The following is a 24,971-nucleotide window of genomic DNA, read 5'->3' as shown; positions in this document are numbered from 1 at the left end:
TGAATGAAAAAGAAAAAAAAAAAAAAAAAAAAAGAAAGCCCCTGTCCTTCCACTGGTCAGATTGTCCCTGAGTTTTTGGTCCTCATTACTTCTCTTTGAATCTGGGGACTTTTCCCTCATTGTACATTACTGAAAAGACATTAAAGTCATTCTTGTTAAGTGTAATCTTTTCCTGACAAAGTTTGTATTGCTCAATGCTGCCAAATTCACAGTGCCATGGAGTATAACATGAAGTTCTTACTACTCCACCTTAAAACTTCGGTCTCAGGAGATCTTTTTCTTCACTCAAACATTTCTTTGGCTGTTTACACATAATTTTCCCTTGCTGTTTATGAAGAAAAGTTGATCTTGCTATATTTTAAAAACAAACTTCAACTTCTTTTCCTGATCCAATCTCTTTCATTTCATCTGTCGATCTATCGAATTAATAAGCATGTTCCTCAATACCTAATATGTACAGAGTTGGCAGTAAGTTTTAAAAATACAGAGATTACAGAAACATGATTGTAGCACTCAAGGAGCACGAAATCTAGCAGAGGACAAACATTTGTAAGCAGATTACTGCAAATACAATGTGATACATCCTATAGTGGAAGGATATGCTAAAGAGACTATAAACTGGTCTTTGGGAGCAAAGGTTCTAGAACCTGCCTGAAACCCATACTAGTTCATATGGTTCCTTCGAAGCAATTATAAAAAGACTTTTCACTGGTGCAAATAAGTTACAAAAGTACCTCCGTTGGGGAGACCCATGAGAAAAATTGATCCCTTTCCTCCTGGCTGCTATTTCAGCCACTCAAGAGTGTACGACTTGGGAAACAGAACACAGACTGAAGCTTGGCTTCCACTTGTGCCCCATCTACCAGGAGCTTGTTTGTAGGGTCCAAACTGAACAATTCAGCACAGTGGCCAAACATACATCAGATAGATTGGGTGGAAAATCTTTATTCCGTCACCTATAAGCTCTGTGACCTTGAAAAAGCCACATAGCTTCTCTGAGGCTCCCTGAGTTGTAAAACTGTACAGTAATAGAAACTGACTCAGAGGATGAGTAGATGAATCATGTGAATACTTACTCATTTCCTAGTGATGAATAAACACTCAATCCAATTATTATTATACACAAAATTACTATTAATCTTATTCTAGAGATATAAAAAGAAGTCAACTCTACTACAAAGAGGATGCCAGGGAAGGAGTTATAAAAATATGTGATCCTCATGCTATGCCCTTAAATACGAGTTAGAAATTTCAGAAAAAGGAGGAAATATTTACAAACAACAGCCAAAATTCTCAACAAAGACAGGAGTATTTGGGAAAGCCGGGGAGGAGAAATTGGAGGGATTTGCCATGGAATAATTGAGGAAATGGGAAGAGGTTATTTAATGAAATGCTTAGAGCCCTTACATTTGAGTTTCAAATTAATATCAAATATAAATATATTAATTTTAAGTTATTAATTGATATATTAATTTTGGCCTCATTCAGTAATGGAAAATAAAACAAAATAAAATTTGTTGAAGATCTAGCTCTGTCCTAGGCATTATGCCATATAATAAAAGCTGGGAGGAAGTAGAAGAACATATTGGGAAGCCAATAAATATTTTTTAATTAGTTTTATCAAATTTTGATACTGTTATTCATAGTTTTAAGAAATCTTTAAATCACATGTGTTAGTTTTTTTTTTTTGGTGAAACTTAAGAACATGATAGCATTGATGGGAAATAACATAATTCTATATAGTTTCTATACTAGAGCAGGTCTGTCTGTCATTTTGGAAAACCTACTTTTGTAATTATGAAATATTGTAGCTTAAATTGTTATTTCATGTTTTTTGCCATGTTTATTTTGTGCCAGATGCAGCAGAAATGTAGAAATTTGAAAACAAGTAATACAAAATGAATTAAGCTGGCAGATGGCAAAGTCTTCTTTAAAATGAATGGCTTAAGGTTAGTTTTGGCTGTAGTAATAATAAAATGATAATAAAAGAGGTCATGTGAAATACAAAAGTAAAATAAAGATATTTGATTTTAAACAGTCCTGATATTAGTTTCTGCTTGGCCTAAAGTTACAATACTCTGGGCTAGCAGAATTGTTTAAAAATATTCAGAATTTGGCTAATCATTGGTTACTTTGTGTTCACAGATTTAGTGTTTTTAAGTCATACCCAAAACTAAATATATAGTGTCAGTGTTAACTGGAAAAATTCAGACTGACACCTTAAAATACTCTATCCCTCCTCACCCCTACTGAATATTTAAGAAGCAAAAACAAATATGAAGATTATTTCATTCCATTCCCAGGAGTTCACAATATACTGTTTTATTAAATTACAAAAATATTGTAATCATACACAGAGAATGATATAATACTCAAATTTAACAGAAGTTAGCATTGTCCCATTTTTATTTCAAATACATACTTATTTCCAAGTATGTATATACATGTATTTATATTTAAATGCCAGTGCCACAGTGTGTTGATTTTTCTAGCTTTCTAGTGAGTTTTGAAATTTGAAAGTATGAATTCTCAAACTTTGTGGAGTTTTTTTGAGATTGTTTTGGCTAATTGGGGCCTCTTGAATTTCCATATGAATTTCAGGATCAGTTTGTCATCTTCTGCAAAGAAGCCAGTTGAGATTTTGTTCGGGATATGTTGAACCTGTAGATCAATTTGGAGAGTATTGCCATTTAACAATACTAAGTCTTCCAATCGGACAACCATGAGATATCTTTTCATTTATTTGTCTTCCTTAATGTCTTTCAACAATGTTTTGTAGTTTTTACTGTATGAGTCTTGCATTTCCTTTGTTGAATTTATCCTCACATTTATTCTTTTTAGTGGTACTGTAGGTATAATTGTTTTCTTAATTTCATTCATCACTAGGATATAGAAAACCAATTGACTTTTATATAGTGATCTTGTGTCCTACAAACTCATTGAATTTGTTTATTAGTTCTAATATTTCTTAGTGGATTCTTTGAGGTTTTGGGGTTTTTTTTATTATTATTATGATTTATAAATTTTCGAGACAGAATCTCACTCTGTTACCAGGCCGGAATGCAGTGGCACAATCATGGCTCACTTTAACTTCCGCCTCCCAGGTTCAAGCAATTCTCCTGCCTCAGCCTCCCGAGTAGCTGGGACTACAAGTGTGTACCACCAGGCCCAGCTAATTTTTTTTATTTTTAGAGACAGAGTTTCACAATGTTGGCCAGGATGGTCTCGATCTCATGGCCTTGTAATCGCTCACCTCAGCCTCCCAAAATGTTGGGATTACAGGGATTTTCTATATACAAGATCATGCCATCTGAATAAAGATAGATTTACTTTTTTCCAATCCAGATACCTTTTATTTAATTTCCTTACCTAATTGCCTTAGCTTCCATTGCAGTTTTATAGTAAATAATAAACAATATTCTATAAATAGTTGTGTTAGCCAAAGGGCCCATAAAAAACAAAAACAAAAAACACAAAAACACCTGAAGTTAAATACCTGAAGTTAAGTATCATTTAGATGGTACAATCCCAGGTCAGCAAGAATGCAGAACTAAAGAAAAGAAAATAGGTAAAAGGTTTGTGAGTAATTGAACTAGCTACAGTTTCACCAGAAAACATAGGTGCTGAGTTGTTCAGAGTCTCCAGAGGGTCTTAAGGGTTTCACTGTGCATTGGTGTTACTGGCTAGAATGAGAGGTGGGAAGGGAGCAGAATATTATCTATTAGGTTTTTTCCAATTTCTTTTCTCAGTGATCAGAGTCTGCCCTACAGGACATGGATGTCATCAAATTTCTGAGCTGTGTTACCTGGCCCATTGGGGCTACTGCATAGGAACCTATGGTTCATGTATTCATTAGAATCATAAATAGTAAGAGAATTCTTGACCTCTGAAGAGTCAAATTGAGGCAATAGAGCCCCTATATGTCCAATCTAGACCTCACCATAGCCTTCATTCCAGGAGGTCCTGGGACAGTTGGTGGCAATGTTAGAAGAAAAAGGTGATGATAGCAATGTCTATGCAGCTACCATAGGTACCTTTCTATGCTACCTTAAAGTTAAAAAATATAAACGTTCATATTCATCTGTAACTTATTATCTCATTTACATTAATGTTTTTGTATTTGTTCAATAATATATTTTGAGATTTTCCAAGTTGATACATATAATTCTATTGTATTCATTTTAATCCCATTTCATTATCAATTCTGTTCATAGACTTTATAACTTTTCATAAATATTTGCTATAACAGTAATGCTACAGACAAGTTTATTATATATGTCCCCTTGTGATAATTTATCTCAGAAATATGTCTAGGAGTGCAATTCCTGAATCAATGGCTGTGTACATTTTCAGTGTCACTAAATATTACTAATTTGTCCTACAAAGTTGTTAAGCCAATTTGGATTTTCATCAGCAGTGCCTGGGAGTTATTCTTGCTCTATCTACTCGCCAACACCTAACACTTAGTATTGTTGAACTTTTAAGTTTGGGATGTGAAATGGAATCTAAGTGCTGTTGTAATTTGTATTTCCCTGATTACTAGTGAAACTTGTCATCTTTTCCTTTATATCTCATCCTACAGAGAGTTTCAGACTGTCTGAGTTACCTATGTCTCTTTTGTCTGTAATTTTTCTATGGGTTTGTTTGCCTTTGTAACAATTTATCATAGTTCTTAGGACTTTTGTAAGAATATCTTCTCTCAGGCTCTATGTTTTCTTTTGATTTTGTTTACTATGCTTTAGTTGTATGGAAATTTTCATTTTAATATAGTAAAATGTGTCATTTTTATGTTTTGCTATAAAATTACTTTCTACTTCACGTCACAAATGCTAGCTTTCATATTTTCTCCTGAAATACTTGAAGTTTCACTTTTTACATTTAAGAGATTTAGCCTATTGGGATTTAATTTGGGAGATGGTGAAAAGAAGGACTCATTTTCTGTATAAACAGCCAATTTCTGCAGGATCTTTTATTGAGTCCAACTTCCATCGGGTTGTTCTGTTATTTCCAATCCATACCAAGCTTTCAGATGACCCTGTTTCTGTCTTTGTTTTGTTATTATTTTCTGCTTGTCTATCCTTATAACAGTATCACTGTTTAATCATATAGTTGTACTTATTTTAAGGATTAATCTTAAGTGGCATATCCCTCACCCTATTGCCACCACCAGCCATGCAGCCAATTGTCTAGGTTTTTCTTGGTCCTTGATTTTTTCACATAGATTTTCAGATCAGTTTTAGCACATTTCTCCAAAATTCTGAAGGAATTTTGTTTTTGAATATGCTGACTTTTAGAGTAAATTGATATCTTTTTTATGTTGAGGTTTCTCATTTATGACGTAGGTTATATCTTTGCGTTTACTTAGGTATTCCGTTAAGTTATTCAAAGGTGTTAAAATTGTTTTTTATTAAGGACTTCAATCTCTGTGTAGATGCCCATTCTGTAAGTACCATAAAACATTTGTTGTTATAGCGAATTGGTTTCTAAAATTTACATTTTCTATTTGGATGAGCCTAGTGGATAGAACTGTTACAGATTTCCAATGACAATCTTGTAGCAACTAACCTTGCTAAACTATCTTATTCATTGAAAAGTGTGTTTGTAATCTTTTCCTTTTCTGTTATATCATATGCTTACAGCAGCAATTTTGTATCTCCTACTTCATTTTGTATGCTTATTTCTTTTCTCTTGTTATTGTTTTATATAAAGTCTTCAGTATAGTGTTTAAGACAAGAGGTGGTTAGAACATGATACCTGCCATCTAATTTTAAGGAGATTCTTCCAGAATTTCAGCCTGCATTTAATTTTGCTGTAAATGGGAATAGGAAATCTGTTATTCATTAAAAGAAATCACCTTTTATTTCTAGGTTTAGAAGGTGGTTCTTTGAAGAAAACTAATGAAATGGTTAAAATGTTGACAAAATTATCCAAGAGAATAAAGACAAAATATTCACTGTGAAAAACTGGGCTGAAATATAGACTAAGTTGAAAAAAAATAATATAAACATCTTTATGCCAATGCATTTAAAATGTAGTAAAAATTGTTGTAGTAAAAGAAACATTACCAAAATTTACTCGGAGAAGTTGAAAACCCATGTATATGTTCAAGAGAAAAAGCAAGGGAAAACGAAACGAAAAGAAACTTTGAATAGACATATAATTAAAGATATCAAATTAGATTTTATAGCTTTCAGAAAATACATATTCTCTGTGTTACACAAACTACTCCACAGGAGACAGAGAGTAAAGCTTCACAAATTCTTTTGTTAAACCACGACTTCCTGGCACCAAAAGTGGACAAAGAGGGTACAAGAAAAAAAAATTGATTGAGAATCTTCCTTGTGAACAATGATGTAGAAGTCTTTAATAGAATATTAGTAAATAGAATACATGAAAATTTAAATATGTTTTCTAGTAAAGGAAAATTTATTTCAGAAATGCATGAAATGTTTTCACTTTAAAAAATCTTGTAACAGTAATCACCAAGTTAGGAAATTAAAGCTGAAGGATGTAGCTATCTTGATGGTGGTAGCACAAATTGGCAAAACCATATTTGAAAATTGTTCTTATCTATAAAGTTAAACATTCATACACTTATCAACCAAAAGCATCTTACTCCTAGATATATTTTCAAGTAAAATTTTGAGTATCTTTACCAAGAGATAAGTATAAGAATGTTCCTCACACTGATCTTAAAAGCCAAAAACTGGAAATAATCAAATACTAATGACAGGAGAAGAGATAAATATATTGTCATTTATGTATACATGGAATGTTATGGTGCAGTAAAAATAAAGTAACTTTATAAACAAACATTTAGTTGAATCTTAGTAATATGACACTGAGTTTTAAAAGCAAGTTCCAGAAGATTCCTGTATGAAATTCTTTATAAATTTTATGACAAGACTAAATATTATGTAGGAGTACATTCATAATTATAAAATTATATTTTAAAAAGCAAGGGCACAACAAACAATTTAGGATTGAGTATCCTTGGTGGGGAGAAGTAAAGGACAGGCTAAACAGGGTTAACGTAAGTATTGTCGATGTCACAGTTCTCAGGTTGGTTGGGTGTTGGTTTTGTATTAATTAATTAAAAAAGAAACCTGCATGATTATCTTAATATGAAGAGAGAGATAATTTCATAGAATCCAATACATTTATTCATGATTAATTTCATAGAATCCAATACATTTATTCATGATTTAAAATTTTCATTGCAAATAAATAGAAGACGGAAAGTTCTCAATTTAATACAATGTATCTGCTAAAAGTCTTTAACAAAAGCATTCTCAGTGTACAAATGTTTGACATATTCATTAATACCTGGGCTTTATTGTTGGATTATTATTATTTTTTCCCTCTTGAAAATACAGCACATTAGTTGTTGTGACATGAAAGCTTTTCAGAAAAAAAAGTGTTATTTCAGATTTAGTCTTGACGGTTTACCTTTCAGTCTCCCAAACAACAAGGATATTTCTGATTCCTGAAGCATATTGTCAACATGACAATTTATGTCATTGTCTGTTACTTTTTAAAGAAAATGCTACTCTACAAAAGAGTTGGAAGCAATGCATCCCAACACAAGGCCATGTTTTTTAAAATATGGAATATTAATCTGGAAGTATATATATATGTGTGTAACCTCTGTTCTGAGTGTCTTAGGGAGACTTTCAGGAGTCATTTGTGTTAGGCCTATAGTGATTCTGTTTAACATAAATTTTATGTCATAGCTTATATTCTAATTCCTAAACTAATAGATATTTTAGCATTTCTTGAAATGTAACAGATTTATTCATAATTGGAAAGTCATGTCAAAATAACCTCTTTTAATACAACAAGCCAGAAGCTTGAGACGTATCTGGTGAGTTGTTTATGAGGACGGATTTTATTTCTCTTTTTGTTCTGATGCCTCCATGTTGATTGGTTCCACTGTTAATTAATTTTCTGCTATTATACTTCTAGTGTCATTCTAATAATTTTTACAAGATTCCTCTTGTGTTAAAGTTAGTACTTGAACTTCATTAAAAATATCTTTGGAGGCCGGGCACGGTGGCTCAAGCCTGTAATCCCAGCACTTTGGGAGGCCGAGGCAGGAGGATTGCTTGAGAGTTCAAGACCAGCCTGGGCAACACAGTGAGACCCCATCTCTATAAAAAACAAACAAAATTGGCCAGGTGCAGTGGCTCATGCCTGTAATCCCAGCACTTTGAGAGGCAGAGGCAGGCAGATCACAAGGTCAGGGGTTCGAGACCAGCCTGGCCAATATGGTGAAACCACGTCTCTACTAAACATACAAAAATCAGCCAGGTGTGGTGGCGGGCGTCTGTAGTCCCAGTTACTCGGGAGGCTGAGGCAGGAAAATCACTTGAACTCGGGAGACAGAGGTTGTAGTAAGCGAGATCACGCCACTGCCCCCCAGCCCGGGTGACAGAGCGAGCCTCCGTAAAAAAAAAAAAAAAAAAAAAAACTTTGGAATTCAGGATCCTTAAACTCTTATAATATCATATAAAAAAGGAATTATACTTCTATTTCCTGTTGATGTCACATCTGATTTTTTTTCAAATTATGTTTAAAATGTCAGCAGCTTTGAGACTGAAGCCTCCCATCACATATCAAAGACAGTTATGTAAAAGATGTTCAACAGATGGAGGTGTCTTATAAAATTCTTTATTTAAATCTACAAACGAGTCCTCAGTTAAGTGAGCTATAACTTGAGAAGTTTTTAAAATATTGAATACATATGCAAAAAAATAAGTTTTATATAATGAGTTTATTTCAAGTGATTTATTAATTCCATACCTAATTTAAGATTGTGGTTTATGAGCTATTTTATAGTAATAGAAAGTACAGCGCATGAATAGTTTTAGAGCTAAAGACGGTGATTTTTAAAATATGAGATTATTTGGTGCTGAGTACAGAAAGAAATTAGCCCTTGTATAATTTCTGAGACAGGCATATATATGAGTCCCTTAAATATAGGCCATTTCTCAAAACAAGTAAAGTCTAAGCATCTTATTGCTCACATGCAGTCATGAACAAAATATTTTATGAAAGTTTATACCCTACATTCAAGTCAAAACTTTATAACTATAGTCATATATGTTTTTTTGGCTTCATCATAGAAATACCCAGGCCACATCATACACTGTAGGACCTAATTAAAATATACTCATTAAATTATATTCAGATTTTATCAGCATTCAACATCTGGTTCCATACTCTACCATTTATTAAGCTCAAAAGACCTTGGTACTATATTAAGGAAATAGATATTAGGACCTAAAGGAAAAGATGGATGAGATTGGAGTTTTAAGAATACAACAGCTGCTCCTTATTTCCACTGGGAACAAAGCAAATGGAAATTAGCATCAATAACAAAAGAAGAGTATAGATATATATATATACACACACACAATAAATAAATTAATATAAATATGAGTAGATAAAACATGTTGATTTTATGGGTATTCAATGAGAAAATCTATAATCATGACTTTTAATGAGGCTCTTTAAGACTACAAGTATAATTTATGATGACTGAAGTGCTGAGGACCTAGATAGCCCTGCCAGATCTGCCGGAGCCTCGTTGCTCTTCTTATACAAATACAGTGCTGACAGTGCTACGGACCATGCATTTGAATGGAAATAATTCGTATCCCTTTTATTCCTAGTATATGTATACTCTGACCTTTGAACAAAAAAATTTTTTTTAATTGTCATCCTTTGGGGCAGTCCACTTTCTGTGTCAGTGGCTCTTAACCCTGTAATCTGCAGGCAATTCTGTTCCTGCTGAGTCATCTCCCTCTCCTCTCCTCTCCAATCTTTTCAGAACTCTCTGCTGACCTGGGCTGTTTTTCGACTGCTGACGTTGATGGCACATTTTCCCAAAGCAATTTGAAGCATTTACCTCCTGCTTGATTTCTAAGAGGCCATGCCCCTTCCCACTTCCTTTCATAAGGTCAAAGGGAAATAATTTACATCTGGGTTTCTTTGGAATGTTGTTTTGTTTTAGCCTAAAAATCAATCACCATAAAACATGCACATATCCAACTAATACTAAAAAATCTACAATTAAGGCTCACATGGTCTGATGAAACAAAATGACGTAAAGGACTCTGTGGACGATTTACAAATTGTAAGAATGATTAAGTTTTATATCAACATAAAATGCATAGCTCCTCCAGCAAGCACAAAGCACAAAAATACATTGTGTGTTCTGTCAATTTTCCTCATTGTCAAGGGCCTCCTAATATTAAGTATATGCAGCGTGATTTGCTGTTACAATATACTTTACTCTGTGGATGTTTTACTAAGTTGGTCCAAAAGTAATTGTGATTTTTCTCATTACTTTTAATGATCAAAACCACAATTACTTTTGCACCAACCTATATTTTCAGTTCTTATGAGTTTTATTTATTTGTTACAGAATAAAATGTATGTAGTTCTACATATAGACACACAAATTAGTATATAGATGTTTTATGTTTGGGAACACCAGTCTTTATATAATGGTTATACATAATACAACACTTTGCATAAAATTATATTCAGTAAAGTAATTGTCAAAGATATATTCAGATAGTTTTTACACATGTAATCAATCAACTAAATTGTAGCTACTTGAAGTACATGCAAGTCTGATCACCAGCTCACTGAGTGTTTGGCTATCCAAAAGATGCTGACACAATGCCTACCTATACAGCATTCACACTGTGCTATCAAAAAGCACTAAATAACAAACTCTTTCAGGTACTACTTAAAAGTATGTAATTGTTTTCTAAATCACATGCAAATTATTTACTGATAATTGTCTGTGTTTTCTACTTCATTTGTGCATTGTCACTGCTGTAATTAAAGTATCTGAAAAATCTTTATTGAATATCACTGTGCTCTTTGATCAAAAACTTGTATTAAATCTCCATTAACCAATTAATAATGACTCTATCAATTATAGACTGATTCAATTAACCACCACCCTGAATTTTTTATTCATGTAATAAGTCGAAGTCCCCAGACTAATCAAAATTAGGCTTGAAAGGCAAATAAAGAAGATATGTTAATTCTCCTCTCCCAGGGTAATTTTGTTTTTGATGAACTCAGCAGAAAGTCACTTTCAGTAATCCAATAAGAAAAGTGTGATTCTTTTCCCTAAAAGTTTCCAGGGTTTTATATTTTTCTTCAAACATGTTTTATTCTCTCTGACATAGGTCTTGAAGAAATTGGGGAATTAGCCTAATTTGATGCCAATTTTAGTTATTTATAACTAAAATTATTTTAGAATCATTTTTTCAAAACCATTTCAAACTAAAATGCATATAAGATATTATAAAGATCTGTTCATTTTTTTAAAAGACAAATTCAAGCTTTTAAAAAATATATCATGACTTAAATCAATGCAAGAGCATTATATTTAATCTTTATAACATCATTTTATTAACTCTAAATGAGTTTATTAATAAGGTTTATAATTTTGGCTCTTTTTAACCTTTTAAACTTACTTGAGATTTAATGAGATCTTGATAGATGAACTTTCATTCATATACATGGAGTCTTAGTGAAGCCTGGTTGAGTTTTCTCAAACACTGCTGACAACTATATTTGGAAAGTTCCCCTGGAGCTGATAAAGTGTACCTGATTTTTAATGTTCCTATATTGTGGTTATAAGTAAATCACATACATTATTTTACTCGTTCAACTTATGAGTCATGATTGCTGCAGACTTTCATTCCCTTCCCATCATCCTAAAGTATGGGCACAAATTTATGTGCATTGGGATGCCTGTTGGTAACTTCCCAGTCTCTGGGCAATGTGTCCTTGTCACTACAGTATGTGAACTGTGACATCTGAATCAGAGCAGCAGTGGCCAAGACCCAGAGCCTGCACCGCAGGCTAGAAACTCACTGGTCATTTTGCCACAACCAGAAACATCTTGCTGTAGTCAGTACTTGACTTCCTAACACACCACCATTCCCATTTGCAGACAGAATAAACCTTCAGTAATACAAATGTGACAAAGATGAATAGAAAACACATTGGATACATTAACTCACTTAATCCAAAAATATGAAACTATTCATTCAGTAGATATTTCATGAAACATGTAGGCCAGGCATATGCCAAGTAACATGGATCAAGTTGTCTGCCCCTGTGATTTTACATTTTGACAAGAGAAGATTGACAATATTGTGATAATACATAAATTATATAATAGAGAAATAAACAATGGATGTTCAGTTATCTCAGCAAAATCTCCATTGAATGAAAAAAATAACAGAAAGCTTTGGATTTTGGATTATTAAGAAAATAAAATAACTTTTCTATATTCAGAGGAAAACAGCAAAAGTAGGAGAGTTTTGTGCTTTAGACCAGATAAGCTATACTGCCTAAATGTCTGCTGGGCATTTATAAAAAGTCCAAGAAATTCTTGCAACTGTCTGATAGATGGTAAGGAACAAAGAGAAGCTTATATGACTGGTATGTGACAAACATCAGGACTGCTCTCTCATTTCAAGTTAAGTAAAAAGGGAAAACAAGATAATATAGGTCCTATCTTTTAAGTGTGCAGATCAAGGAAAGGATAGGGATTTTTCTAAAGGTATGAAAAAAAATTTTTTAAGTGGGAAATATTCTATGGAAAAAACAAACAACCAAATTTCAAGAGCATATATAAAAATATTTTTGGAGGCTAAGGGTGGAGGATTGCTTGAGGTCAGGAGTTCAACACCAACCTGGACAACACAACAAGGCACCTTCTACAAAAAATAAAAAGTTAACCAGGCATTAGGTGCATGCCTGTAGCCCCTAACTACTCAGGAGGCTGAGGCAAGAGGATGGCTTGAGCCTAGGAGTTTGAGGCTGCAATGAGCTATAATCATGTACTTCACTCTAGCTTAGGTGACAGAACAAGGCCCTGTCTCTTTAAAAAAAAAAAAAAAAAAAAGGTATTTCTTCTTTATGACATAATAGAGGAGTAATAGGGAAGGTAAGATTAATGGTGATAAAATGAGGGAACTGCTGTATTTTTCCAATTTCCCTGAAATATGTTTCAAAATATAGATTAAAATATATGTTAAAATTGCATTATCAAAAATAAATCTATAATATTAAAGACAGAATGGAGAAACTCTCTGAGAATGCAGAGGAAAATAATAAATAAATGAAAAGGATGAGTGGGAAAATGTTACAAAATAAAACCCTCAGAAATAAAAACTCAGCTTTTGGACAACTGGCCTTCTAGAATGAGGCACCATAAAAAGCAGAAGCAACATTTTAAAATACAACTCAAGAAAACCTTTTGAGCATGTCTTCTCCTAGAAAACAGTCTGCAGCTTGAATGCACCAACTTTGTTCTGTCCAAAGCAATACAAGAAACCTTTATCAGGATATATACTGGTGGATGATGATTAATACTATTAATTTCTAGAACAAAGAGCAAACCTTGAAACAATCACTCAGGTGGGGGATAAAGCAAAGAAGGCATAGATTATAAAACAAATAGTAGGGGGCCGGGTGCGGTGGCTCAAGCCTGTAATCCCAGCACTTTGGGAGGCCGAGACGGGCGGATCACGAGGTCAGGAGATCGAGACCACCCTGGCTAACATGGTGAAACCCCGTCTCTACTAAAAAATACAAAAAAACTAGCTGGGCGAGGTGGCGGCGCCTGTAGTCCCAGCTACTCGGGAGGCTGAGGCAGGAGAATGGCGTAAACCCGGGAGGCGGAGCTTGCAGTGAGCCGAGATCCGGCCACTGCACTCCAAGCTGGGCGACAGAGCGAGACTGCAACTCAAAAAAAAAAATTAAAAACAAACAAAACAAAACAAAAAAAAAAAAAACAGTGTTGAAAAAAATTGTGTTCTTAACCATATATATATATATATATATATACTGTGATCCTATGTCACATTATGTATACACATAAAACCAAGAGGGTTCAGTAACAAGAAAGAATAAAATAAAACTTGAAAGGAAAACTCAGAGAAAACTGTAGTTTTAACTGATCTAATCAAGTAAATTATCTTTTAAGCCATACAAGAATATGCAATCACAAAAACAGTAATTGATACATTTGAGTAGAGTAAAATTGAAAACTTGTGCTAAAAATAAAATTAAGTGACATAGCAAATTAGAAAAAAATGCAACAAATATAACAAACCATATATGATACTATATAAATAATTCTTAAAAATCAACAGGAAAATTTCTAATCCAATAGGTAATGGACAAAGAACATGAAAGAGACTGTATGTATATATAATTAGTGACACTGAACAATTAAGAAAATATAAATTAAATGCCACTTGGTGACATTTAAGTAAATTAAATGTAAAATACCACTTTTCAATTTGTCAAAATACACAGAAAGTTAAGCACACATGTTCTCACTTATGTAGAAGCTAAAATAAGTTGATCTCATAGAAGTAAAAAGTAGAACAGAGGATACTACAGACTGGGAAGGTAGAGGGAATAGAAGGTTAGGGAGATATTTGATAAAGGAAATAAGATTACAGCTAGATAGGAGAAATAATTTCTAGTTTTCTATACCACTGTCAGATGACTATAGTTGACCATAATATATTATATGGTTTCAAATAGTTACATGGAGGTTTCTGAATGTTCCCAACAAAAATCAATAATAAATATTTGAACTGACAGATATGCTAATTATCCTGATCTGATCATTAGACACTGTAGTATCAAAACATCACTAGATTCCTTATAAATATGTACAATTATTATGTATTAATTTTTTAAAAAATAAAATGTATTTAAATGTAAAATTTTATTTAAAAATGGGATTGTTGTGTAAAGGGTTATTTTATATAGCAGATGGAAGAATGTAATTTTTATGAAGACAAATGAAACAATGTGTATCACATTTCAAATGCCAGGTTCTTAGTATCTATAAGGAAACAGTTGCACCAGTGGGCAAACAAATACACATGAGAGTTGAGGCTGTTTTTCTTCCAATAGTAAAAGAATTGGAAACAAATTAAATGAATATCAATAAGGGATTGGTTAAATAATTTTCATATTCATTCATGCACATACAATAAGGAATGTTTTATAGTCATTAGAAATTACTATTATTTAGATGTAAAAATATCCATTGTAAATGAAAAGATACAATTGTAAGAGTGCATGTATAATATGAGCTAAGATTTTTTTTTTTTTTTTTTTTTTTTTTTGAGACAGAGGCCAGCTCTGTCACCCAGGCTGGCGTGCAGTGGTGTGATCTTGACTCACTGCAACCTCTGCCTCCCAGGTTCAAGTGATTCTCCTGCCTCAGCCTCCTGGTAGCTGGGATTATAGGCACCTGCCACCACATCCGGCTAATTTTTGTATTTTTAGTAGAGATGGGGTTTCTCCATGCTGTCCAGGCTGGTCTCAAACTCCTGACCTCACGTGATCCACCCTCCTCAGCCTACCAAAGTGCTGAGATTACAGGAGTGAGCCACCACGCCCGTTCTAATATGAGCTAACTTTATGAAGATATATGGTAATAGGAAATGTCTAAAAATATGAATATAAAAAAGTTGACAGGAGTTAACTATGTATAGTAGAATTATAGTTCATTTCAAATGCATTCCTTATATCTCTTTACACCAACTAAAACTTTCACTGTATGTGTTTATAACTTTTATGTTCGAAAGGCCTTTTTTTGTTTATTTTTAAGATCATTTTCTTTGACCAAGTAACCTTAATTATTTGAATTTATGCTGTAGAAATGAAGAGATATGTGGCCCAGGATGAGAGGATTATGATTGTATGAGAATGTTAATTTTAATAGAAAAATTGAGGATGGAGGGAGTAAATGTTTTATAATAAGTTAATGATTGTAGTAACTCCTTAAAATGACATACTAGGTGTAAATAAATACATATGTATTAAAAATAGAAAATATAAAAATATTTTAATAACATAATTACTATTGAAATATTGAGAAATAAAGAGTAAACTAATTGCCTGCAAATATGGGTGAAAAGTATAACCAACGTCTGGTAACAAATAATATTTTTTTCAAATACCAAGAACAACAAATTTGTCTGGAAACATATTTGAATTGGGAAGGAAAGCAGTGATTATAGCTTATGGTAATACAGACTTGTTTTTTAATCTTTCTATTAATAAATTTTTCTACAGAGCATATATCTTATTCATAATGAAAAAGATAATTAAAATTTAAAATGTTAAATATAAAATATTCATAATTATCATGTTACCTCCCATTCTCAGTAAAAAATGTGCAGTTGAACTGCTTGCATGATTCTAAATAAGTTCTTTTAAAAATTAATAGTTATAAGCTGACCACAATCATAGGTTGTAGTTCAGATTGACATATGGCACTGTTCATGTTGTAATTGCAGGTAATTGTTAAGTACAAAATTATCTCAATTTTGTATTCAGGCAGATGATTCCTGTATATTTGGAATGTCTACAATATGCCAGGTGTCCTACAAAACTCACTGAATGATCACTTGAGCTCAGAACATTTGTTTATTGTACCATACATGTGTTGTGCATGGTTTTACATGTGAAAAAAATACCATAACACACCAATACAACAGAAAGCTTCATCTTTTGACAGATTATTTCATGGTATGAGTTTTTAGTTTTAGTTATTGTATTTTAATGTATTACATGAAAAAAAGCAGTTGCTATTTTAAAAGATTTAAAATGTTGTTGAAAATTAAATTTTTTTTTAGTAAAGGGGAGAATGCAGTAATGAGTCCTAGAATGCTTATGTTATCAGGCCTCAATCATATTGTAAGGATTCCTAACTTTAGATCAGAACTGGATCAGATCAGATACAGGAGCTGAATATTTCAGATTGTTAATCACATTAACTAGGTGGCCTGCAAATTGGGACTACAAGTGTAGCCAACATCTGATAACCAGCAATATTGTCCAAATACCAGGTACCATTAATTATGTGCCTTAAATGTAACTGGGACTAACTACAATTGTTTTGTGTAATGTTAAGATAAAACATTCTGTATCGAAATCAAATGTTATCTAAATACTTTGTCTATAAATCAGTTTTCAAATACTGTGCTAGTTAACCATATTAGGTTCAAAGTCCTTTCTGTTTAATGAGTTAATTTTACAAACTCTATGAAGTCATAAAATACACAATTCAGAATACATGATATGAAGGCACAAATAAGAGCATTTTAGATGCAGCTGAGTGGCAAAATTCTGTGATGAAACTGGCCTGTGTTCACATTTCTCACACACTTATTTATCTGTATCACTTTTCATTGTCCTCACCCCTTCAAGAATGTCTCCATGAAAATCAACTTAATTTTCCAGTCTGCCCCAACTTCTTCCAGGGAACTGTGATCAGAATGATGTGCAGATGTCTGAAATGAAGTTTATCTTTAACTTCCTCAAACAAATGCTCACTGAATTCTATGCCATTTGTCTAAGTTAGACACACTCTAAAAATATTTATGCTTTGCCAAAACATTACAGGATGTTTTACAACAAAAAAGTTTATATTCCCACAAAACTCTCATGCCATACTTTTTTGTTTACTGTTGAATCATTTAATCCTCTCTCCTTAAGTATCCCCCCTCTTGTTTTCATTCTTAGAGTGAAATAAGTAACTCAATAAGATTTGGAATCTATTTTCTCTTTTAATATTACTTTAGAGCTATATCTCCATTGCATCACAATCAGTATTTAAATAGATGCATAATATATAAACATTGTTATTTTATTTTATTTTATTTTGTTTTATTTTATTGTTTGTTTGTTTATTTTGAGATAATGTCTGGCTCTGTTGCCCAGGCTGGAGTACAGTGGCACAATCTTACTGAAAACCTCCACCTCCCAGGCTCAAGTCCTCCTCCCACCTCAACCTCCCAAGTAGCTGGGACTACAGGTGCATGCCACCACGCCCAGCTAGTTTTGTAGTTTTGTACAGGTGGGGTTTTACCGTGTTGCCCAGGCTGATCTCAAACTCCTGAGCTCAAACCATCTGCCCCTTGGGCTCCCAAAGTGCTGGGATTACAGGCGTGAGCCACCATACCCAGCCTGTTACATTATTTTGAGTTAACCATTTCACTCATAAATGGGAATTTCAGGTTTTTCAAAATTTACCTACTTTAAGTAAAGGTAAAATAACTATTTTTGTATGTATCCTGAGATGGTAAACAAAATATTTTATGATCCAGAACTTGTTTCTAGAACAATCTAGTCACCCATTTCACTGTTTCCATTTCCTTCTAGCAAGATATTCTGAAACAAATATTAAATTTTTCCCTCAGATTTCTTTATTTCATGATGTTACCAAAGTCTTCCACAATACTTACTATTGTCTATATATTGCTATACCTACTTTTGTACACACGATAAGTATTACTTCATCTTGTTCTTATAAAGTCCTGTGAGAATTGTTACCCTCGCTTTTCAGATCAGGAAGTTGGGAGGTAGAGAGATAAAGTAGTGTGTACAAGATCCTTGAGCCAATTTGGGACCCCAAACCACCCAGTTCCATTAGAGTAGGCTGACTCTTAGTATCAAATTCCTTAAGATTGGAGAGGATTGTTTGCTACTTGCCTTCCTCAGTAAAAATTGATGGATATCACAGTGACACTGTGTTTCCTTGACACTGTGTCAAGGAAAAATCCTCGAAGAAAAACTAGAGAAATGTAGCTAGAATCTTCTGCTCTGATACATAATGATATTCATAGCCATGAACTGGTTCTTATCCATAGAACATAAGAATGAGTCCCAACTCAATTCAGCAAAACGTTTGTTGAGTGCCTGTTACATGTAAGACACATTTAAGGCAGATCCAGACATGAAGTGCATGCAGTCAGTGCATGAAGCCAAATATCTACCCATGAGCCAGCTCAGTCCCCTAAATAGTCTGCCTAGTCTGCCCTATTTTGGCCAAACTTTGGGGAGGTGAGAATCTAAAAGACCAGAAGGTATTTTGTCCAGTATATTTGCAGCTCAACTTTTACCCTGAAGATCTTCAAGAGGGCAGAGTGGTCCTAGACCAGGGGCAACCATTAAGTCCTAAGGAACGGGCTTTGCTGGAATCATTCTGCATGCTGAACTCTGGGGTTATGTGGTCTGAGTGCCTCTCAGGGTGAGTTCTGTACATGCCCTCTGTCAGCAACCTCATGTTCAGTGTGAGTTACTGATTATTTTTGTACTGAAAGAAGGTTTGCTTAGGCCTAGTACTCTAAGTTTAATGTAGCACATTTTAGGACAAAATCCAGCTTTAAACAGATTGCTGACTATTTAAGTGGAGAAGGTGGCTTAACTGGAACGAAAAAGAAAAACATTTCTAGATAGAAAAAAAAAAATTGCAGAAGGGGAGCAGTTAGAGTGGGAGAAAAACATACCTGTTGGAAAGAGCCAAGACACACAACTTAGGGAGAAAACATCTCCACCCAGCAGGAAACCCAGCTGACTTTAAAAAGTACGGCAGAAAAGGGCATGTTAGAAAACTCCTCAATGCATCATCTTAGCTAAAGACTTATAGAAGTTTAGGACCTGAGGAAATTCAGCCTGGAGGTGATCATATTCTTGGTGACACTGTTTGAGTTCCTGTGTGTTTGCTGCCTGTGATAGCAAAACACTGACTCAGTTCTTTAAGATTTTTTTCTCCATTTATTGAGTGCCAGCAACATTAAGAACACTTTGAAGAAGAGCAGCTTTGCCCTGCTGTCTGCACTCAATTAGGTTTGGATTTAGCACAGCAAAAGCAATCTATATTTTAAAGCCCAGACAGCTGAAGAACAGAGAGGAAATTCATGATAAAACACTGGGCTTTACTAATAATATAAATCCAAGATTGTTTTTGTTTGACTTAAATTGCTGTCAGTTTGACGAGTGTGGTGATGCTTTAGAAATTTCTGAAGGAGTTACAGAGAATGGAAAGAAATCATTGAGTGAAAATATAAATGATCGATGAGTAATCACTCACTGAGAAAATCAATGAGTGATTTCTAAGAATTTCTATGTATGGTGGACCTTTGATTTGAATATGTGATATTCCTTTATTCAATGTCTATTTTTGGATCACACACCATGTTATGTTACATCTCGATATTAAATTCTTCATCTGTAAAGTGGAATTAATATCCTACCTTGCATGGTTATTGGGAGGATTAATGAGAACATACAAGAAAACCTTAGCATAATGTGAGACATCAACCATTTCCTTCCCAGGATATCATAATTTTGCCATCCTGCTTTACTGCTGGACACACAAGAAATTTTAGATAATATGATACATGTTTAGAAAAATAGCCAGAAAGTTTGATTTTTGAAAATGTTTTAATAGAGCATTAAAGGTGGTCTTTTGTCTTAATCCATCACGCAACTTGAGCCTAAAGTCTTTAACACATGTTCCAAAAGTTAACAAAAGCTCACATAAATTCAAAAATATTGAATATTCACAGGCTGTGACACATTGGAAACTGTTTCACACCTTTGCTGATGGGCATCTGTGTCACTAAATATGACCTTAAGCTATGCATTCTCTCTAGTTCTCTCTTCTCATTCATGGCCTGTATCTGACCCAGGACTATCTATTTGTGGCTACCTTACATCTCACAGGATAGAGGACCTGAAATAGAAACAAAAGGACATAGTAGTTGAAAGCACCAAGATCACACATGGGATCATGACAGTTAAAGATGATAAGATCAAGGATGTAGCAAGGCACTTAGTCATAGGAAATAGGTGGAAGTAAGTGGCTATTGCAGGAAGAGAGAGGAAGCCATAGATCAAGGAACATAAACATAAAAGGTAAAGATCTTACAAGAGTTGTCCACATAGAAAACAAAGTTTTCTAGATTTTTTAAAAATTAGCATTACACAAAATGTAAAAAAAAAAAAAAAAAAAATGCAGGAATGAATTAGAGAAAAAAAGGGAAAATACTGAACTATTCTATATTGTGTATTCTTTGATGAAAATGTTTCCTATCTTTTGCATTTCAATTACATTTTGATGATTTTTAATGCTTACTGAATTTCCATGGGTCTCATGCCCTTTAAAGTATGTATTTTGCAGAAAAGAACACATTATGAGCATAGACTCTACAATTCAGGAATGCATGTATTTAATACTTCCTCATTGTTGAAGAATATTTGCCTTCCTCCTCAACCATTTTAGAATTGTTGTTTTCTAAAAGGAGGTTTTCACTGGACAATGATTACTATTACTCAATTATATATTAGTGAATTGATTAAAATTTATGGAAACAGCATTTACTAATGTTCCATTGTGAAAATCTAATACTATTTTTGTTCCTGATGTGGACACAGCTACAATGTTATTTTTATTTTCATTGAAATGACCAATAAAATCAGAAAATTGAACTATAAAGTAAAGTTCTGGCAGGTAGTGATCAATCTCAGGAAGGTCAGCCCAACCACATCTGTTCTATCTCAGTTACAAAAAAAGAAAAAAAAAGAAAAAAAAATCCTGCACAGATAGATAAATCAGCTTAATATAAAATTAATTGGTGGACTGAGGTGACCATCATTTGACTTTAAAATGGTCAAAATGGTTGTTCAAGGAGTCTCAGACTACATTAACCCAGTGGCAATATCAGAATTGTAAGCCAATAATAGACTCAGTCATTGATTCCAAAATAAAAATAGGCAAATTTTTAGTTTTAGGATATATATAGTTTTATTCTCTTGAGATCAAAATACTTGCAAGTTAACAACTTGGTGGTTGCATTTAAAGCATGTATTTTTCTTTTCTTTTTTTTTTTTTTTTTTTTAGGTGGATCTTCTTGTTCCAACCAAAGTGACTGGCATCATTACACAAGGAGCTAAAGATTTTGGTCATGTACAGTTCGTTGGCTCCTACAAACTGGCTTACAGCAATGATGGAGAACACTGGACTGTATACCAGGATGAAAAGCAAAGAAAAGATAAGGTAAGTCACCCAAATCAGTTTGTAAAGTTCAGAAGTGGAGGATCACATTACACCCAAGTTTGAATGAATGAACTGCTTATACATCTGTACTGAAAATAATATCTACATATACTGAAAATATAGGTTAAATAAAAAGCTTTAAAGAATAGTACTGTAAAGGAGTTTGCAGTCTGGTATGTAATGGTGCAACCTAGGGGAAAAAAATGCTTTACTGATAACATTTTCATATTACTAATTGCCTAACATCTGACTATCTGAGATTCACCTAATAGTTTATAAAGGTAATAGAATATTGAATAATTTATCATAAGACATGTGTAAATAGTTATTGCTAGAATATATGCCACTGTCATTTCCATTATTAAAATAAATTCCTGATGTTAGATAAAATGTTCTTTGGAGAAAATATTTCAAAGGTTAATGAAATCATTTTAAACATTTTAAACATTTTAAGAACAATTGTGATTACACAGCTCAACAACAAAAAAACTCGGATGTTTTTCTGCTCCATTTCCTTCATTGTATTTTAATTCATAGGTTTATTTTTCTTTTAAACATATAATCTACTTTGAATTTCATATATACACACCTCTATACACACACACTGTACAAATCAATGCCATACAATTTTTATTTTGTTTTAATATTTAACATTTTGAGCATCTTTTCATAGTATCTACTGGTTTCAGTATCTGTGAGACCCTGGAGAATGAAAGTGCTCAATGCCTTATCAATGACTAATTGGGATCAGATGTTTAAATATGGCCTCAGTTGGATTAGTGAAATCAAGTTAACACGTTGCTTAGAATTAAGCAACTGTGCAAGGAATGCTAGCTCTCTGAAGACATCAACAAAAACTCTCAGATCAAGGATTTGGGGGAGACTGTAACACTGCTTTATACATGTTAAATATTTGAGTTAATAATTATTTTTATGATATGTAATCTGTTTACTTCCTTATGGTTATTGCATTATTAACTGACAGAGGTGTTGAAAATATCTTTCTTTCTTCAAATATTCAAGGCAGAGAATTTATAAATTTCCCCAGAAACACTAGGGCTGGAATGGCTGTTTAAGTGATTCAACAGTCTAAATTTAGTTCACACAAAATTTACTTTAGAGGAGATGTGTTTTTAGCTTTAGATTTAAAAAACCACATCTAGTCACGTTTTTACATCTCAGAACACACCCATGTAACATCTCAGGACACAGACACATTTCACATGTTAACATCTTGGAAACTGGTATATCTTACATCACAATTTAATTGAGAGCACTTATTCTTTCCTAGATGAACATAAAATAATGGCATGATTTATGATCAATGACATCTTAAACTGAATAAACATTGGATATTTTGTAAAATTATTTCCAAACTTATTTTGTGAGCTATAGACAAGTGTTTGCCATGATTTATTGCAAATAACTATTTCGGTTCCTGTCTTTCACCTTTTACAGTAGGCATTCTGATGCAATGTGGTTCATAAGATGAATTTTTTTAAACTTCATGAATTATATAGGCTTGAAATTAATTTTAAGACAGATGAGTATTTACTTATCCATGTGTAAGATTCAGTAAATAGTATGTCTATAATAGCGAAATCTTTATATAGGTTAGGGAAGGTAAAGAAAATTATGGTTAAACCATTAAACTGTTCAAATGCTTTTTTGTCTCCATTTATGTAAAAAAGTGATTTAATATGTGAGTAATTTTTCTTATAGACTAGACATTTTCCTGTTAAAGTGTTTTATTTCATTATCTCAATCTGAAACTTACATTAACTTTTTGTGTCAAGTTGTGTGATAGTGTTACTCAGGTTTTCTACCTCTTTGCTGATTTTCTGTCTACTTGTGCTGTCAGTTACTGAGAAAGGAACGTGAAAATTTTCAACTGTTATGGATTTGTCTCTTTCTTCTTGCCATTACATCAGTGTTTACTTGATGTATTTTGAAGCTCTGTTAATATATACATAAACAGATTCTTAATGTCCTTTTGATCAACTCAACCCTTTTTCATTACAAAATGAACTTCTGTATCCCTGGTATTTTTTGCTCTGAAATCTACTTTGTGTGATATTAATAGATATTAACTCCAGCTTTCTTTTTACGAATGCTACCTTAGCATATAGTTTTTTAGCATTTTTTTCATCCTTTTACTGCTAACCTATTTGTACTCTATATTTGAAAAGTATTCCTTCTCTGCAGTATATAATTTGATCTTCTTTTGGCCAGTCTGACTGTCCCTGCTTTTCAAGTGGAACATTTATACAGTTTATACTTGATGAGAGTATTAATGTAATTGGATTTAAATTTATCATCTTACTATTTAGTTCCTGTTTGTCACATCTATTTTTGCTTGTTATTCGTATTTTTGCACTCTTTTAGATTAATCAAATTTTCAGTGATTCCATTTTAATCGTGTTTGTTAAATTATCAGCCATAACGTTTTGCTGTTTTTGTGATTGCTTCAGGATTTGTGATACATATTTTAAACTTTTGAAATCCACCTTCAAATGAATGTTAAAGCCCAGAAACTTACCTCCATAAACACAAGCAAAATAGATTATAGCTATCAATCCACATATTTAGGAACTATAATTGTTACAACATACGATTTGGACATGACCAAAATAATTCTTTTTTAAATTGATGTATCATACTTGTACATATTTGGGGGGCTACATATGATATTTTAATACACATATACAGTGTCTAATGGTCACATCAGAGTTATTGGGATATCCATCACCTCAAACATCTAACCAAAAAAAATATTATTGTTAGGAAAAAATAGACTCTACTAGGCATGTTGGAAAATTGTGAAAGTAGATTGATGCATACTATTTACAAAAAATAATGTGAGCTGTAATTCTCCTGTGAGACCATAAAGCATACATTATGGTATAATGTTTATAATTATATTATTATTTATTATGTAATTTATAATTACATTATTCATATAATGTAAAATTTTTTAATGAAAACATTTTTATGTTATAAATATATGATAATTGACTAAACTCAGCCAATTTAACTGGTAGTTTTAAAAGAAATCTGA

General features: G+C 32.9%; 1 protein-coding gene across 2 annotated transcripts in view; it reads left to right on the top strand.

Annotated features, from left to right (window-relative positions):
- EDIL3 (EGF like and discoidin domains 3) overlaps nt 1-24,971 on the top strand; it is a 458,492-nt gene that overhangs the window by 415,236 nt on the left and 18,285 nt on the right. For both annotated transcript variants that reach the window (XM_017893438.1, XM_017893439.1), the window contains one exon: nt 21,758-21,913. In XM_017893438.1, coding sequence (XP_017748927.1) covers nt 21,758-21,913 — 156 coding nt within the window. The remainder of the gene's footprint in view (nt 1-21,757; nt 21,914-24,971) is intronic.

Source organism: Rhinopithecus bieti, unplaced genomic scaffold, assembly GCF_001698545.2.
Source record: "Rhinopithecus bieti isolate Rb0 unplaced genomic scaffold, ASM169854v2 scaffold_23411, whole genome shotgun sequence".
Taxonomy (NCBI): domain Eukaryota; kingdom Metazoa; phylum Chordata; class Mammalia; order Primates; family Cercopithecidae; genus Rhinopithecus; species Rhinopithecus bieti.
The sequence above is the reverse complement of the archived record's forward strand: the minus strand, read 5'-3'. Positions and strand labels throughout refer to the sequence as shown.